Raw genomic sequence first — 14,446 nt, 5'->3', positions numbered from 1 at the left:
GTTCACAGCTTAAACTGAAATCATAACAAAAACGTCTATATTGAGAACAGTAACACGAAATCTACATTACCTACGATAAAAATGCCTATAATAATGCATAATCTAATGTTGACGAAGTTGACGGAGGTGGGAGGGATTGTGCAAGTTTCGAGGTTCAGGTTTAGGTTAATCAGGTTAGGTTCAGTGAAAATAATTGGGATCTTTCGGGGTCAGGGTCGGATTCGGACCTCCACCACTAAAAAAAATATTGTATGGTGAAGATGCTGCCTATCTTTGAATTCGAAGGGGCAAATTGCATTCTACGAAACCAGCGGTCGAAATTATTCATTTTCAAGTACAGGAGTGTGAGCAGAACATCAAAAACTGAAAAAAATTACATATTATGATAATGACTTTTTGCCTAACTTGTAAATTGAAGGATGATCATTTCTTTTCAACTTTTAAATTTTAAAAAAATGCCAGAGCTTCAAAATAGATACATTTTCAAGAAATTTCAAAGTTTCATTTACATTGAAAATTTTTGAATTGGAAAAAATTTAATCGTACTTACCAAAATTTTTTCATTTCAAGGCGTATATAATACTATTCTTTTTCGTAATTACGTATTCAAAGAACGAAAATTTACCCTTCAAATTTCAAGATAGGCAACACCTTCACCTACATTTTTTTTGTGGTACCCGGTTGCATCCAAATCTGAAGTTTCGCTGACCACTCACTGGAGAGTGGACACCTTGCGTTGACAAAGATCGACGACATTATTTGTAAATAAATTTTTCCTCATTTTACAACACGTTCGATTCATCACCAAAATATTTATTCTGGTAATGAAAAAAGAGAACTTCAATTTGAATTAATCGAAGTCACCACACAAGACATTGAAAGAAGATGAAAGAGTTGAAAATTCCATTAAAAAGGGACATTGATCAGTATCGACTTTCTTCCGGAATGTTGCAAATGCATAAAAGGGAATAAGGAAATTGGATCCTTCTCCTGCTTCTCCATAGTTGATGACACATGGTATCAGGGGAAAAAATTCATTCCTGGGAATCCCAATCCTTACAGCACGTTGCCCGTGACATTGGTCTCCAGTTCCAAACCCAATAAAAAGACTGCAATATTATTGGTCGAAAACTCGATGATGACCTGAATCCATAGCTGTACCGGTCCATATCAAGAGAGAGATCCCTCCATACAAAAATACAACTCGAGGAAATATTTATTTGTAAAAAAAAAAAAACAAAAAATGTTAAAATATTACAAAAATCGTAATAAAAAGATAAACATATGAAATGTATATCTAAGCATTGGCACTATGAACTTGATAGGGATCAATAAACCCCCACTACTCCTTCATGTCACGCAATTTTTTCAATTTTCAGGAAATTTCGAAGATCGTTAGAGTTTTAGAGAGGTCGAATCAAAAAAAAATAATCTTAAATTCGTACTCAGCGCTCACGAAAACATACGAAACGATACGTCACACGATATTCAACCATTTTCTACATTTTGACCAGAATTTGGGCTCTTTGCACCCCTCCCCCCATTTTTTTTTCAAATTTTCAAACTATAGTTCCGAAATTCCGCGAACTTTTGAAAATTGATCATTTTAAAAAAGCTCAACTTTAAATTTTTGAAAATGTGACTCTAAAGCTGGGCACCACGACGAAAAATTTCAAGTTTTGCTCAAAGACAGAAATTTTCGATATATATTGCCAATGTCGTGCTGTATGGAGGGGTTTACAGGGGCGAACTAGCGATCTGAACATTTTTCGAGGACTATTTCGGACCACTAACGTAAAATTAACTTCCACGAGTCAATTTCGAAACCTGAGCAGGTGGCTCATTCGTCATTTTCAACAAGCTACGTTCATACGTTTTTTTTTTTCAATCGAAAACTTCAAATAGAAATTGATCTCTGTAATCTTCACCCAGACCAAACATTTTTTCATCAAGGATAACGTCATCAACACTTATCCATGTAGGAAATATCTAACTTCCTTATTCCTTAACATAAGTAATAATCATCTCATCTATACATGCGAGTAATGTTACGTACTCTAGAACATCGTATTAAAAATTAATTACATCTTACTATAATAATATGTACATATGTACCTGTCCAGGATCTACTATCGTCGACGAATCGTTGAAAGGAAAATTCCACTATAAACTCATACGTAGAATCAGCTCTTCGACCAGTCTCCAAAATACGCGTTAATGGCGAATAATTCGTCGTCGAGATAAATTCTTTCAATTTCAACGTGACCTTCTGGTTCCAATGCTTTTAACTAAATACATAAAAAAAACCAATTAATACCTCGGTACTTTATTGTCGGATGAACACGTTCAACATTACATTTGAAAAGCACGTTGAATTCACGTACCTCCGATATATCGATATTTCTGGGTAAAAAATAAATTATACGATCGCTGATTTGTTTCGCAGCTCTGTAAACGCGATCACCGCCGTACGGTTCGAAAATCTGACTCAACGAATAAACATCGTACTTCAGACAAGGGGGACCACCCCAAGGAGGAGACAGGAAAACCGCATCCGCTTTCAGAGACGACGCTATTTCGAAGAAATCTCCTACCATGAATTCTATTCTGTCAGCAACTCCGTAAATTTCGCTATTACGCTTAGCTAATTTTATTCTTTCCGGATCGATATCGGTAGTAATGACTGCAAACATTACAATCAATATACAAAATGGTTGAGTCGACGATCAAGATCAAAAGCTCGCCATCAAGTACGTAACTACGTATTGCATTCAGCTGCTTACCTTTTTTGCAAGTAAGTGCGAATTGAATCGCGTTTCCTCCGGCTCCACAAAATGCGTCGACTACAACGCTACACCCACAACGGGCAACACGTTCGGCGTGTTCTTTGGCAATTTTTTCCGGCGTTACCGAATACCACATTGCTATAAAAACGAAAGAAATTATTCGAGTTTCATTCTAAGGCATGTTTCTTACACGTTCGATTAAGAAACCAGCATACCTGTGTCTAATTTGATTCCTTCGTCGTATTTGGAAAACAATTTGTAACGATTTGCCCAATACTTTTCGTATCCAGGATTATTGCGTATTTCTGCGGGTTTTTCAGCTCGCTGAATTCTATCGACTACATCGGAAGCATCGATTGGCTGCGAAGTGGAATGATCTTCGTGACTAACAAGCTGCTGTTCGGAGACAGGATCGATAACAGGTGTATCCGCCGATTCGCTGAAAACATCAATAATACTGAGTTAATATTCACTGTTGGACGTTTACAAATCACAACGGATAGATCTAAACTGACGGAAATTTTTTAGATCTGGACAATGCTTAATCGAAAGAGAATGCAAAAATACACCACCAGCTAAAATTTCAAATACTCGATGCATTTTTCGATTTTTTTTTTTTTTTTTGGTAAATTTTCAAAAATACAATTTGAATTAAAAATGAAAAAAAATTAATATTTTAGCAAACTAACCTAGAAAGCTGGAATTTGGTGAGTATACCATATTTTCGATCCCCCTCCCCCTTCTTATAGTTTTGAGCCGTTTTGAGCAGTTCGGGAGTCGCTAGGAAATTTTTTAAAGTTGAAATTTCCAAAAAAATTGTACTTATGAACTTGGAAAGTTGAGATTTACTTTAGGGAGTTCTGGAACCTCTGGCCATATTTTGAAGAACCAACCAAAAGTGACAAGAAAAAAAATGACCAAAAAAAAACAGAACATTGCAAATAAAAATGTTCTAGTTTTGAACTGTTTGGGAAATTTCTGACAATCATTGCAATTCTTGGCAAAGAAATCAGGGCTGACAATTTTGACAAAAGGAAGAAATTTTTGGTAATTTCAGTCAAAAGAGCAAGACTTTTGGATAATTTTATGAAAAAAGTGACTTTCCGAAATTCTTTGAAAAAAACAATGACAAACAGACCACTTCAGGAATTGAAAGCGAGACCTAATTTGGGACAATTTTTGACAACAAAGATAGGCTTTCAGATAAATTTTTAAAAAAATTGAAAATCATTAGCAATGGCGAGAATGTTTCCAACAAGCAAAAAATTTGACACTACTTAACTTTTAGAAAATAATGGCAAAGAAATAATCACATTTTTTTTCAATATGTAACACTTTTTTTTGGTTGCAATTTTCAGGTGGAAGCACGACACTTAAAATTGTAATTCTTTGCAATTTTAGATGAAAAAAGATTGCAAAAAAGCTAGAATTTTCAACAAAAATCAACAATTTTGGTGATTTTTTGGAAAAAAAGTACAACTTTTTGGATTTTTTCGCAAAAAATCGAGAATTTTCGACAAAAAGCAATACTGACAATATTTCAGCAAAAAGCACGACTTTTTGGCAACTGTTGGCAAAAAAATGATACTTTCGGAAAATTTCTGCTCAGAAAATCGATCGAGGCTTTTGGATGATTTTTGAAAGTAAAGTAAAATTCTTCAGCAATCGCGAAGACTTTTTCAAAAAGCATGAAAATTAAACAATTTCAGCAAAAAATCAGAACTTTGTAGGAAATATTGGCAAAGACATAATCACTTTTTTTCGATAAGACTTATATTTTTGCACTTTTTCAGGTAAAAGGATAACATTTTATTGTAATTCTTGACAAATTTTGGATGAGAAAGGAATTGCCAAAAAGCTAAAATTATCAATAAAAAACACTTTGGATCAATTTTTGGAAAAAAAGTAAGACTTTTAGGAATTTTTTACAAAAAAAACGAGAATTTTTGACAGTTTTTGAAAAAAAGCACGACTGACAATATTTTAGCAGAAAGCAGGACTTTTTGGCAAATTTTGGCAATTGTGAGAATTTTTTTCAAAAAGCGAACACTTGGCAATTTTAGCAGAAATTAGCAATTTTGAGTTATTAAAATATCAACAAAGAGATTTGACATTTTTTTTTCTTTCGAAAAGCGACATTTTTTGCATTTTTTAGGACAAAGAATAATACATACTTTTTTGTAATCTTTGGCAATTTTAGGTCAAAAAACATTACTACAAAGTATTATGGCCAATTTATGGGAAAAAGTGAGACTTTTAATTTTTTTTTCACTTTTAACGCGAGAACTTTTGACAATTTTTTTTGGAAAAAGCAAAATATTGACAATTTAAAATCGACTCGTCATGTCGATGAGAATGGGGCATAAACTGAATCTCAGCTTTTACAAAAGTGGTAAATTTTTTTTAATGACACAAATCAAACAATCAAAGTCTATTCGTTAAAAATGAAAAAAAAAACTTTCTCTCTTCTAAACAATGGTAGTCTCCTTATAATATGTATTATTGAGCCTCCTAAAGTTGGAAAAATTGAAAATGAACAATTTTTGAAAACTTTTCATTTCTGGTCAAAACTCAAATAATCCATTTTTCAAAAAAAAACCTTACAGTTGAGAAAAAAATCAAAAATACAATAAATCTTTGAAATTTGAATGAAATAGATATACCTGCGTTGGATCGTAGAAGATACAAAAATAGCTTCAGTTTCACCATCGTTTGATTCGGTATGTTTCTCTTTAGGAGAGAACGTTTCTTCAAAGAATAGCTTTCTTTTCAGGGATCCGAACATTCTGCAAAAACAACCACACCTATCAATATATGAACCTATATTGTAAAGTCGAATATACATTTAAAAAAACTTCTGAAGCAAATAATGAGTAAGTACGTAATTCATTACAATTTATGATAATATGATAAAAAGCATTTTAAAAAAAGAAAAAAACCGTACCTAGATATACTAGAAAAAAAAAGTGCTTATCAGAACCGCACAAACGACATTCGACTACTAAGAGATCATAAAATTTGAAAGTTGAACTTCACCGTACAATCAGGAAATATTTAAAATTTTCCTATATTCGATTTTTTATGCAATCTGAGAACCTTTCTAAAGCTCATAAGACAAGCGCAGTGATAATAAAACCTGGTGTTCAAGTTTTTAAGATAACTACTTCCACAAATTATAGATTATTTTGTGAGTAAGTTTGCTATCATAGTTAAGATGAAGGCTGACGCTTTTGATTAAATATAATATTTCGTCCTACTTCTACTTTCACTAATTATATAGTAATTTGTAAATAAGTTTACCATCATAATCACAGATGAAGGCTGACGCCCTTGATTAGACATAATTTCGTTCTATTTGAACATCTCCGCTAGTCGTATTTATTCGCTCACATAATGCTCCAATTGAATCACGTTTTTTTCGAATGAGCATCGTCTGTACACGTGCCCAGATTTATAATAAAAGATAAGCAGAATCGCTCACTCAACGCAGATGGTCTTCCTGAAACAATAAATCACAACGAACTATGAATATTATCATCTGTACTACTTTGTTAGTCGTTGAGTAATATTTATGGGTCGTTATTTTAAAATGAATTCTTTCTTTGTGTTAAATTTTCAGAACGCGTCACAACCTAATCAATTTACAAACATTTCGAAAGATATACAGTAAGTAGAAATTTTCGCCGAAAATCAAAATTAAAAAAAGGGATAGATGAAGAAGAATGCCGAGCTAGACGCACTTGGGAACGATAAAATGATTCATTTCCCTTACTGAGTATATTTTTAATTTCTTTTGATCCTTTCCTCGGGTATCCTAGTCCACAGCACGTCACTCTCCAGGTCCAAACCAACAATAGTCAGTCACAATGTGAATCCACCGATGTACTTGTCCAGACCTAAAGAGAATGCTTTACACAAGTTCAACCCGTGGAATTGAAAACATTTATTTGTAAAAAAAATTAAATTCATACCCTTAGAAAAATGTATAAAAAATATCACAAAAAATCATAAAGGATAAAAATATGAATAGGTAAGCATTCGTATGGTGAAACGATATCAATAAAATCATAACTCCTCTGATTAAAAATGACTCAAAAAAAAAAGAGGGAAAAACCCCAACTAATAATGCAACAATAAAACAATCTCGTAAGCCATATTCTTAAAAATATTCAACTTCCTTAAGGTAGACTACTCGAGTAATAATTATCACATTTCCACGAGTTGATTCACTCTTAAGTAGTACGACAGTGAAAAAAAAATTATCATCGTTCAAATTACAACAATAATACCTGTACAGTATCGTCGACTCGTTGAAAGTTGATTCTGATAAATACAAAACCGAACGTAAAATCAGCAACTGCGAAACACCTCAATCATTCCATTCGTCACCGTAATCCTCGACCAAGTCACCAAAATACGCTGTAATCGCGATCAACCTATTATCAAGATAGTTCCGGTCAATTTTAACATACTCTTCGGGTTCCAGCGCAGTCACCTAAAAAACACGTACACCATTAAATCAATTCTAGCATAAAATTCACACTCGAAATTGACAATTCGAAACACGAATCGAAGTTACCTCCGGTATATTAATATTTCTCGGTAAAAAATAAGCGATATGTTCGCTAATTCGTTTAGCAACCGCGTACAAACGCTCTCCGCCGTACGGTTCCATAACCTGACTGAGTGAAAACTCACGAACAGCGTTGTAAGAAGGTCCACCCCAAGGAGGAGACAAAAACACCACATCGGCGTACAAAGATTCGGCCAATTCGAAGAAATCTCCTACGATGAATTCTATTCTTTCAGCAACTCCGTAAATTTCAGCGTTATGCTTCGCTAGTTTGATTTTCTCCGGATCTATGTCGATAGCGATAACTGTAAGTAGAACATAAAAACAAAAAACAGTCAAGAATTTCGCTGAATTGACAAGAGTAAAAAACATGCACGTGTTTGATGGTGTTTTCAATACGTGCCTCTTTCGCAAACGAACGCGAATTGAATTGTGTTTCCTCCTGCTCCACAAAATGCGTCGATTATAACGTCGCATTGGCAACGACGAGCTATCTCTATGCTTATTTTTTCCGGCGTCACCGAATACCAACTTTCTATCAATATAAACAAACAACAAACCAGGTTAATTATACGAAGGTATTCTTTCGTTTGATTCGAAAAGCTTGTTGAAGGGAACATACCAGCGTCTAATTTGATTCCTTCGTCGTATCTAGAAAATAATCTGTAACGATTCAACCAATACTTCTTCAATTTTACGTTATTTCGTATCTCTTCGGGTTTTTCGATATCGTCGGTGTCTATTTCCAACTTATTCTGCGATTTCTTCTTCTTCTTTTTCTTACGATTACGTTTTTGAGCTCGTTGAATTTCGTCGACTAGATCACAAGTATCGAGTTTTTCTTCGTCGTTTGATTGCGCAGACGTACGATCTTCGTGACTAACGAACTGTTGTTGTTGTTCGGAGACGACATCGACTACAGGCGTATCAGTAACGATGGCTACAGAATCGCTGAAAAATTTCGAACAATGTCGAATTTATTTAGAATATCATTCCATTATCATAGTCAGAATGAATCAAACATACTTGTTGATCTGAGTCGATGATTGAGTCGTAACAGACGAGTCGTTCGCTTCGGTTTTATCATCGTTTAATCTGGCACGTTTCGTTTGAGGAGACTGCGGCGTTCGTTTCCAGAATATTTTCCTTTTCAGATATCTGAACATGTTACCGAAACAACCAAATCTGTAATAAACAACCACGTACAGTCGAATATGCTATTAAAATTACTTGAGATCTCAACGAAGCAAATTACAGCAACTTTTATGTAACTAATAAGAAATAAAACGAACCTAGAACTCGAAGTATTCTCTGCAACTTCACTATCGATTAAATTCTCATCAGTATTACGTTCACCGGATTCACTCGTAACATTCACATCGGTGTTTAGCTCAGCTTCGAGATTATTCGCCGGATTCGTACACTTCGGTAGAACATTACCAGTCTACATAAATAAACACTCGTATTAGACATATATATGCAATTCTAGAACGTTCACACGATTAATGATCAAGGTCGTGAAAATTCATCGATATAAATAAAAAACAAAATACTAATATTTACATCATCACTGAGATGCTTCGAGTCCGGTGTTTTGCGGCGATTTTTTTGGCGGGATTTCCTGTAATAACGATCGAGATTAGTTAATGGTGCCATTTCTCAACTAAAAAGAATCAATTATACGGTTCTATAATGAAAAATAAACATACTTCGATGTATTAGAGCGTTTTTTCTGGTTCAAGAGTGTTTCATTGTCTTCGCATTTCGAAGATTGGGTTTCGTCAGTTCTGGATGAATCTTCTGTCGCAGACATTTCAGTTCACTACGAAGCTTTCGTAAATAATAATACACGTCCAACTTGCTCAGAAATTCAGCACGAATGCGAAACGAATGGAAAATCGCTTTCGAGAGCTAATCTGAATAGCGAATATCGTTAGAGAATTACATTACATGGTATTGACTATTGAACCAAAAGAGAAATAAAATTTGAACTGAAATCTCACCTGATGTGTTTCATAACTTAGCTGGACATCTTCGGATCGAATATACATTCTAATAACACTAAATAATCATAATTAATTATAATAATCTACCTTTACCGGCATTCTCGTCTCAAAAGTGAACAAGAAAAAGAATGAACGAGTCAACGAGATGACTAACGCAGTCACCACACCACACCGCAGACCGCATGTGAAAAGAAAAGAAACACCGTTGACTCACCACGAAAAAATGGCGACTGAAAAAATCAAAATAAAAATTAAAATATAACACTAATCGTTAGCCGCCGCAAAATTAGATTTTACTCCGACCAATGAAAACGAGCTGTACGTTTCCATAGCAACCCATTGAAAATAGTGATAACACTGTAGTGTGTTTGAAAACGTAGATCTTAGGATTGAGATGATTTTCACTTTCTATTTTCTACTCTATGAATTGTATGGAGAAAAGGAGTGAAAAAAGTGATTGTTTTATTACGAAAAGCACCAAAAACATTATTCATCACATAATGAATGGTAAAAACCTTACAAATAAAATATTTCAATAATACAACATGTCAAGAAATTAATATCTAAGACTCTAGAGTTTCTTTCTTTGGACTCTTTTTCATCAATCTTTTTCGTAACTACATAATAATAGGTACCTTAATACATATTTTCATCTTTTTTTCATTCATTCACATCTTTCTGACTTAGCAAAATTACGTTTCCAGTCTTCTGCGGTCCTTGAAGTGACGGAATTAAAAAATTTACGGAAGAAACAGCAGCTTTTTCTGCCAACGTTGGCTTTTTGATAATTTTTTTACGTTTAGATGTGGTTTTTTTCTTAGTAGAGTACAGTCGGCGCTGAGGAATAATATTTGAACTGCTATCGGCTTTCTTTTGAATTTTTGTCTTCTTTTCACCATCCGTTGGCTTCGACATCAGAACAGGTATTTGTACAGCAGAGTTTTTCAACAAGAAATGGTTTTTCAACTTGATCAATTCATTGGTAAAGTACGTGTTATCTTCCAGCGTTTTTATCATTTCCGTGATTTCTTCGATTAATAATGATTGCGCTCCGGCTGCGTCATTTTTCCGCAGTTGCTGTACTAGTAAGTCAACGCTAATGGCATCATTCTCATCTTTTTTCGAATCATCAATGGGAATTTTAAATTCGCGACGAATGTTGTACAGATCTTGTTTGGTCAATAAATGTACTCGTTGAATGTCATCGGTCACAGATTCTTGGATATCTTCGATAATAACATTATCAGGAATTTTTAGCAACATTTTTTGAGCTAATTGCTTCTTAGTATTGGGAGATATGGTCAAATGGGCCACATCGTGTTGGTGCCCTACATGAGTAGAAACAAATGTGACGTTGAACTTCCCACAATCCGATATTTTAGCACAAATCTTGGCAGGACAATAAGAACCAAATTTACATGAACCTTGGGTTTTCAAAAATCGTTTTCCTGTGCGTTCACTCGTAAATCGACCTGACCGATGGCAGTAATAATATTCATACTTCGCTGTTCGTCCAGTATGAATAACGAATCGACACTTATTCTGTTTCTCCACCGAAGATTTCCAGGTCTATAAAGGAGAAAACACGGATACATGAGAGAATTATAATTTTATTAGAAATTACTCCTGAAATGGAGGGGAAAACGAAAAAAAAAGTAAGTAAAGTACAGCAGAGTAAGAATACAAATCATTTTTCATTTTTACCATAAACTCTTCCACATTTTGAAAACTCATTTCTTTCTTATCAATTTCTAGGTTCGGGTGATCATTTGTAAAATGTAAATCAAAATTTTTGGTTTTATTGCCCACAAAATCACACTCTTGGATCGGGCATGAGTAAGATTCCGATGATTTATTTGGGTTTGCATGTTTTTCAGGTTCTTTCTCTTTATTATTGTTCTTCTGAGTTTGAAGAATTATATCATGAGCATTTTTACAGTGTCTTTGCAAGTTAAAGAATCGCGAGAAAGATTTACCACAATTATCACAAATGAATGACATGATGTCATATTTTAATTTTTAATCAACAAATTAGATTAGTACTCAACAAATACGTGAAATCGGGAAACTTGAATAATTTATTTTCAAAAAAATTGTAAGTTTGTTATCAGGAATCAGGATTTATCAAAACACCTTCAGCTGGGTGGTGTAGAGGGTGTGGTAAAACCATTTTGATTGGTCGGAGTAAAATCTAATTTTGCGGCGGCTAACGATTAGTAATATAACTTCCTGAAAGCGACCTCTAGTGGCGAAATTCAGAACTAATCTGTAAACAGAAAAAAATGAACGAATTTTGATTGGTTAACATTAACGTTACTTAGCGACCCTACAGGATAAAGTATGAACTACATACATACTTTTTTTTTCGAAGGTGAAATTCGATTTGTGATAAGCTTTATTGAAAATTTCGTTTTTCAACTAAATATTTCTTATTTTAAATACTTTCTTCGTTAATTAAATTAAATAAAATGCATAGTTTGAAGAAATTATCGTTCCTGAATAATTTGGTAATTAATATATTCTCGATCGAGTCATTTTCCCATCAACTTTTGTACCCATTTTCAGCAATCTTTTCAAACCGTAATTGTGTTTTTTCTGTCCAACAGGCTAAAAATATAAACTCAAGATGTATACAGACAACTGCCATCAGAGGTCACGATTCCCTATTTGTCGTAAGTACTCCCAGAGTAATTAATAACCCGATAATTTAGCAAACTCCTTCACCGATCTGTTTGATTACAGCATCGAGACACTAAAGAAAACAACCTAGATGTGAAATTCGAATTCACCGCCGAAAACCAAAAAGTACGTATATTCCAGCACATCCATAACTGTTCAGCTATGCTTTACTGTACTAATAAAATCTATCATTCTAGAGAGCTGAAGCTCTAATGGCTATATACCCCGAAGGCCACAAACGAGCTGCCATGATTCCGTTACTAGATTTAGCTCAACGTCAACACGGTTGGTTACCAATATCCGCTATGCATAAGGTCGCCGAATTATTGAATTTACCAAAAATGAGAGTCTACGAAGTAGCTACTTTTTACACCATGTTCATGAGGTAATCATAACCATTCTCTCTACTCATCTTACTCGATTTCTGTTACTTTAACGATTGCTGGGATCATTTTGCAGAAATCCTACCGGTAAATACCACGTTCAAGTTTGCACCACTACTCCGTGCTGGTTACGAGGATCGGATGAAATATTAAACTGTATCAAATCTAAATTGAATATCGAAGTGGGTCAGACTACCAAAGATGGTAAATTCACGTTATCCGAAGTCGAATGTTTAGGTGCTTGTGTAAACGCACCCATGATTCAAGTCAACGATGATTACTACGTAAGTTGATCTATTCGCTTCTCTGTATATAACTATGTTATCGTCACTGGTTCTGATTTCATTCGTTCATCGATTACAGGAAGATTTAACTGAAAAAGACGTCAACGAAATCATCGAAGATTTAAAAGCAGACAAGAAGCCTACTCCAGGCCCCAAGTACGTATATTCTTCCCATCGAACACACACCTTCGATCACTTCTACAACAACTCATTCTAATACACGTTTGTATTTATTTATTCCGCAGAAGTGGAAGATTCGCCTGCGAACCAATCGACGGTCTTACCAGTCTAACCGAAGAACCTTACGGTCCTGGTTTCGGAGTAAAACCAGATCTCTAGTTACGCTTCCCATTAGTTGAAAAAAAAATTGTTGAAAATAAAACGAGCGAGTTACGCTTACACGTGTATTTATGTTTATATAGAATAAAACGAAATTATACATACAAGAAATTCGTAATAATTATTTTAATAATTGGTCACACCTCTCTATTAACCAGCTGGATTTGATTCGTATTTTCTTTCGGTTTTTTTTTTCTTTTACCTATGCGTTCTCATATGCAATAGTAAATTATGTTTGTGTTTAGATTTCTTATGACAAATAGGACATTCGAACTGAGGATCGACTCCGCATTCGAATCGGATATGTCGGCTGAGGCTATGATGCCTGGCGTAACAATTACCACATTTGGGACACTTAAAAAACCCATTATGCGAGGATACTCGACTAATCGTCGTCACCGGACTAGAATATTGTTCGTAATCTTCTTCGTAAACCGTTTGATATCTTAGGTAATCTGAAATCATACCAAAATCGTTCGAATTTTATCGTCTTTCCGGTTAGATTCTCTCATATCGAGGAGGTGATTTATAAACTAAAACACTGAAGTAACTTAAAGAACATACTACATAGAAATATGGAAGACGCCAATAAAAAAAATGAAAAAATTCGAAATAAAAAATCACAATACAATTCGCAACTGAAGTACTACTAAGCGAAAATCACAGTGATCTGTCACATGCAGTACTACAGAGTAGCGAAAATATTTTCACCAATTCTACGATACGTACGTACGAATAAATAAAAAGATATTTCACGAAATTATAAAATAATGTGTATTCGGTATGATAGAGTAATCAACTGGTACTTACGTTATTGAGAAAGTCATTTTAAAAACAACACTCTTGATAATCGCACGTTATCAATGATTTTATTTTATTAAAGGTTTCATATATTCAGAATCAATATTCGAATGAACAAAAATTACAAACGAATATATTTAAAGAAGAATCATTATCCAATCTGAACATTGGATTGAAAGAAAAAATTGTGTTCACCAAGTAAGTATTATGAAATTCTGAGTATAACATTTGTATAGTAATTATGTTTCATACCAATAAACGAGTAATTTAATCATACTAATACTTATAATAGAAAAAAAAATTGCAAATAAAAACAATATTAATGATTTATAAATAGATTTTTGAACATTTACCTACACGTTTATTCTCAAAGTGCAAAAAGTATTCAATTTGGTAACATATTGATTAAAAAAAAAAATTTAAGGAAAAAAAACACACAAAAACGAAATTTAATACGAATTATGTTTCAATTTGCATACAATTTGATACTTCTTTCGTTCAAAATTATTCGATAAAAGGGAGGTTGAATAATGAATACTTTTTTGTTATAAAATATAGTACTTAATTATTAAAAAATAATGCTTTGTTCCGATGA

At 33.8% G+C, this 14,446-nt stretch overlaps 5 protein-coding genes across 9 annotated transcripts in view; 1 reads left to right on the top strand and 4 right to left on the bottom strand.

The window, feature by feature from the left end:
- Positions 1 to 1,198: 1,198 nt before the first annotated feature.
- On the bottom strand, positions 1,199 to 5,960 carry LOC135834314 (trimethylguanosine synthase-like). The gene is made up of 6 exons (XM_065348169.1): positions 5,731 to 5,960; positions 5,450 to 5,572; positions 3,002 to 3,225; positions 2,784 to 2,924; positions 2,385 to 2,683; positions 1,199 to 2,288 (listed from the first exon to the last, which is right to left on the bottom strand). The coding sequence occupies exons 2-6, from the start codon at positions 5,569 to 5,571 to the stop codon at positions 2,184 to 2,186; spliced, it is 891 nt and encodes a 296-aa protein (XP_065204241.1). The 5' UTR covers position 5,572; positions 5,731 to 5,960; the 3' UTR covers positions 1,199 to 2,183.
- A 140-nt stretch (positions 5,961 to 6,100) lies between these two features.
- Positions 6,101 to 9,525, bottom strand: LOC135834310 (trimethylguanosine synthase-like). Of its 5 annotated transcripts, none has more exons than XR_010556643.1 (11): positions 9,363 to 9,525; positions 9,069 to 9,275; positions 8,923 to 8,980; positions 8,652 to 8,803; positions 8,386 to 8,544; positions 7,982 to 8,310; positions 7,763 to 7,894; positions 7,366 to 7,664; positions 7,076 to 7,281; positions 6,559 to 6,694; positions 6,101 to 6,285 (listed from the first exon to the last, which is right to left on the bottom strand). XR_010556643.1 is itself a non-coding variant. In XM_065348165.1 (9 exons), exons 2-9 carry the CDS (start codon positions 9,170 to 9,172, stop codon positions 7,156 to 7,158), a joined length of 1,359 nt encoding a protein of 452 aa, XP_065204237.1. In that variant the 5' UTR covers positions 9,173 to 9,275; positions 9,363 to 9,525; the 3' UTR covers positions 6,715 to 7,155. The 5 variants fall into 5 exon arrangements, 1 of the variants encoding a protein (XP_065204237.1); XR_010556645.1 differs by having other exon boundaries at positions 6,527 to 6,682; XR_010556642.1 differs by having other exon boundaries at positions 6,559 to 6,682.
- A 97-nt stretch (positions 9,526 to 9,622) lies between these two features.
- Positions 9,623 to 11,582, bottom strand: LOC135834312 (uncharacterized). The gene is made up of 2 exons (XM_065348166.1): positions 11,070 to 11,582; positions 9,623 to 10,934 (listed from the first exon to the last, which is right to left on the bottom strand). The coding sequence occupies exons 1-2, from the start codon at positions 11,364 to 11,366 to the stop codon at positions 10,026 to 10,028; spliced, it is 1,206 nt and encodes a 401-aa protein (XP_065204238.1). The 5' UTR covers positions 11,367 to 11,582; the 3' UTR covers positions 9,623 to 10,025.
- A 135-nt stretch (positions 11,583 to 11,717) lies between these two features.
- Positions 11,718 to 13,161, top strand: ND-24 (NADH dehydrogenase ubiquinone). Its single transcript, XM_065348170.1, has 7 exons — positions 11,718 to 11,872; positions 11,972 to 12,037; positions 12,108 to 12,170; positions 12,242 to 12,429; positions 12,504 to 12,711; positions 12,791 to 12,867; positions 12,957 to 13,161. Exons 1-7 carry the CDS (start codon positions 11,834 to 11,836, stop codon positions 13,048 to 13,050), a joined length of 735 nt encoding a protein of 244 aa, XP_065204242.1. The 5' UTR covers positions 11,718 to 11,833; the 3' UTR covers positions 13,051 to 13,161.
- LOC135834309 (longitudinals lacking protein, isoforms A/B/D/L-like) overlaps positions 13,102 to 14,446 on the bottom strand; it is a 58,750-nt gene continuing 57,405 nt past the window's right edge. The window contains exon 4 of the mRNA XM_065348162.1: positions 13,102 to 13,505. Within this exon, the coding sequence (XP_065204234.1) occupies positions 13,249 to 13,505 (257 nt within the window). The 3' untranslated portion in view covers positions 13,102 to 13,248. The remainder of the gene's footprint in view (positions 13,506 to 14,446) is intronic.

This window comes from Planococcus citri, chromosome 2 (assembly GCF_950023065.1).
Source record: "Planococcus citri chromosome 2, ihPlaCitr1.1, whole genome shotgun sequence".
NCBI lineage: Eukaryota > Metazoa > Arthropoda > Insecta > Hemiptera > Pseudococcidae > Planococcus > Planococcus citri.
The sequence above is the reverse complement of the archived record's forward strand: the minus strand, read 5'-3'. Positions and strand labels throughout refer to the sequence as shown.

Excerpts from the sequence above, each read along its gene's own strand:
- LOC135834312 (XM_065348166.1), bottom strand. The coding sequence starts at position 11,366 with ATGTCATTCATTTGTGATAATTGTGGTAAATCTTTCTCGCGATTCTTT. Across the intron at positions 10,935-11,069 it reads AAAATGTGGAAGAGTTTATG|ACCTGGAAATCTTCGGTGGA; the intron begins GTAAAAATGAAA and ends TCTCCTTTATAG.
- ND-24 (XM_065348170.1), top strand. The coding sequence starts at position 11,834 with ATGCATAGTTTGAAGAAATTATCGTTCCTGAATAATTTG. Across the intron at positions 11,873-11,971 it reads TATCGTTCCTGAATAATTTG|GCTAAAAATATAAACTCAAG; the intron begins GTAATTAATATA and ends TCTGTCCAACAG. Across the intron at positions 12,038-12,107 it reads GTCACGATTCCCTATTTGTC|CATCGAGACACTAAAGAAAA; the intron begins GTAAGTACTCCC and ends GTTTGATTACAG.
- LOC135834310 (XM_065348165.1), bottom strand. The coding sequence starts at position 9,172 with ATGTCTGCGACAGAAGATTCATCCAGAACTGACGAAACCCAATCTTCG. Across the intron at positions 8,981-9,068 it reads AAACGCTCTAATACATCGAA|GAAATCCCGCCAAAAAAATC; the intron begins GTATGTTTATTT and ends TCGTTATTACAG. Across the intron at positions 8,311-8,385 it reads TCATCGACTCAGATCAACAA|CGATTCTGTAGCCATCGTTA; the intron begins GTATGTTTGATT and ends GAAATTTTTCAG.
- LOC135834314 (XM_065348169.1), bottom strand. The coding sequence starts at position 5,571 with ATGTTCGGATCCCTGAAAAGAAAGCTATTCTTTGAAGAAACGTTCTCT. Across the intron at positions 2,925-3,001 it reads AGGAATCAAATTAGACACAG|CAATGTGGTATTCGGTAACG; the intron begins GTATGCTGGTTT and ends TCGTTTTTATAG. Across the intron at positions 2,289-2,384 it reads GAAATATCGATATATCGGAG|TTAAAAGCATTGGAACCAGA; the intron begins GTACGTGAATTC and ends TTATGTATTTAG.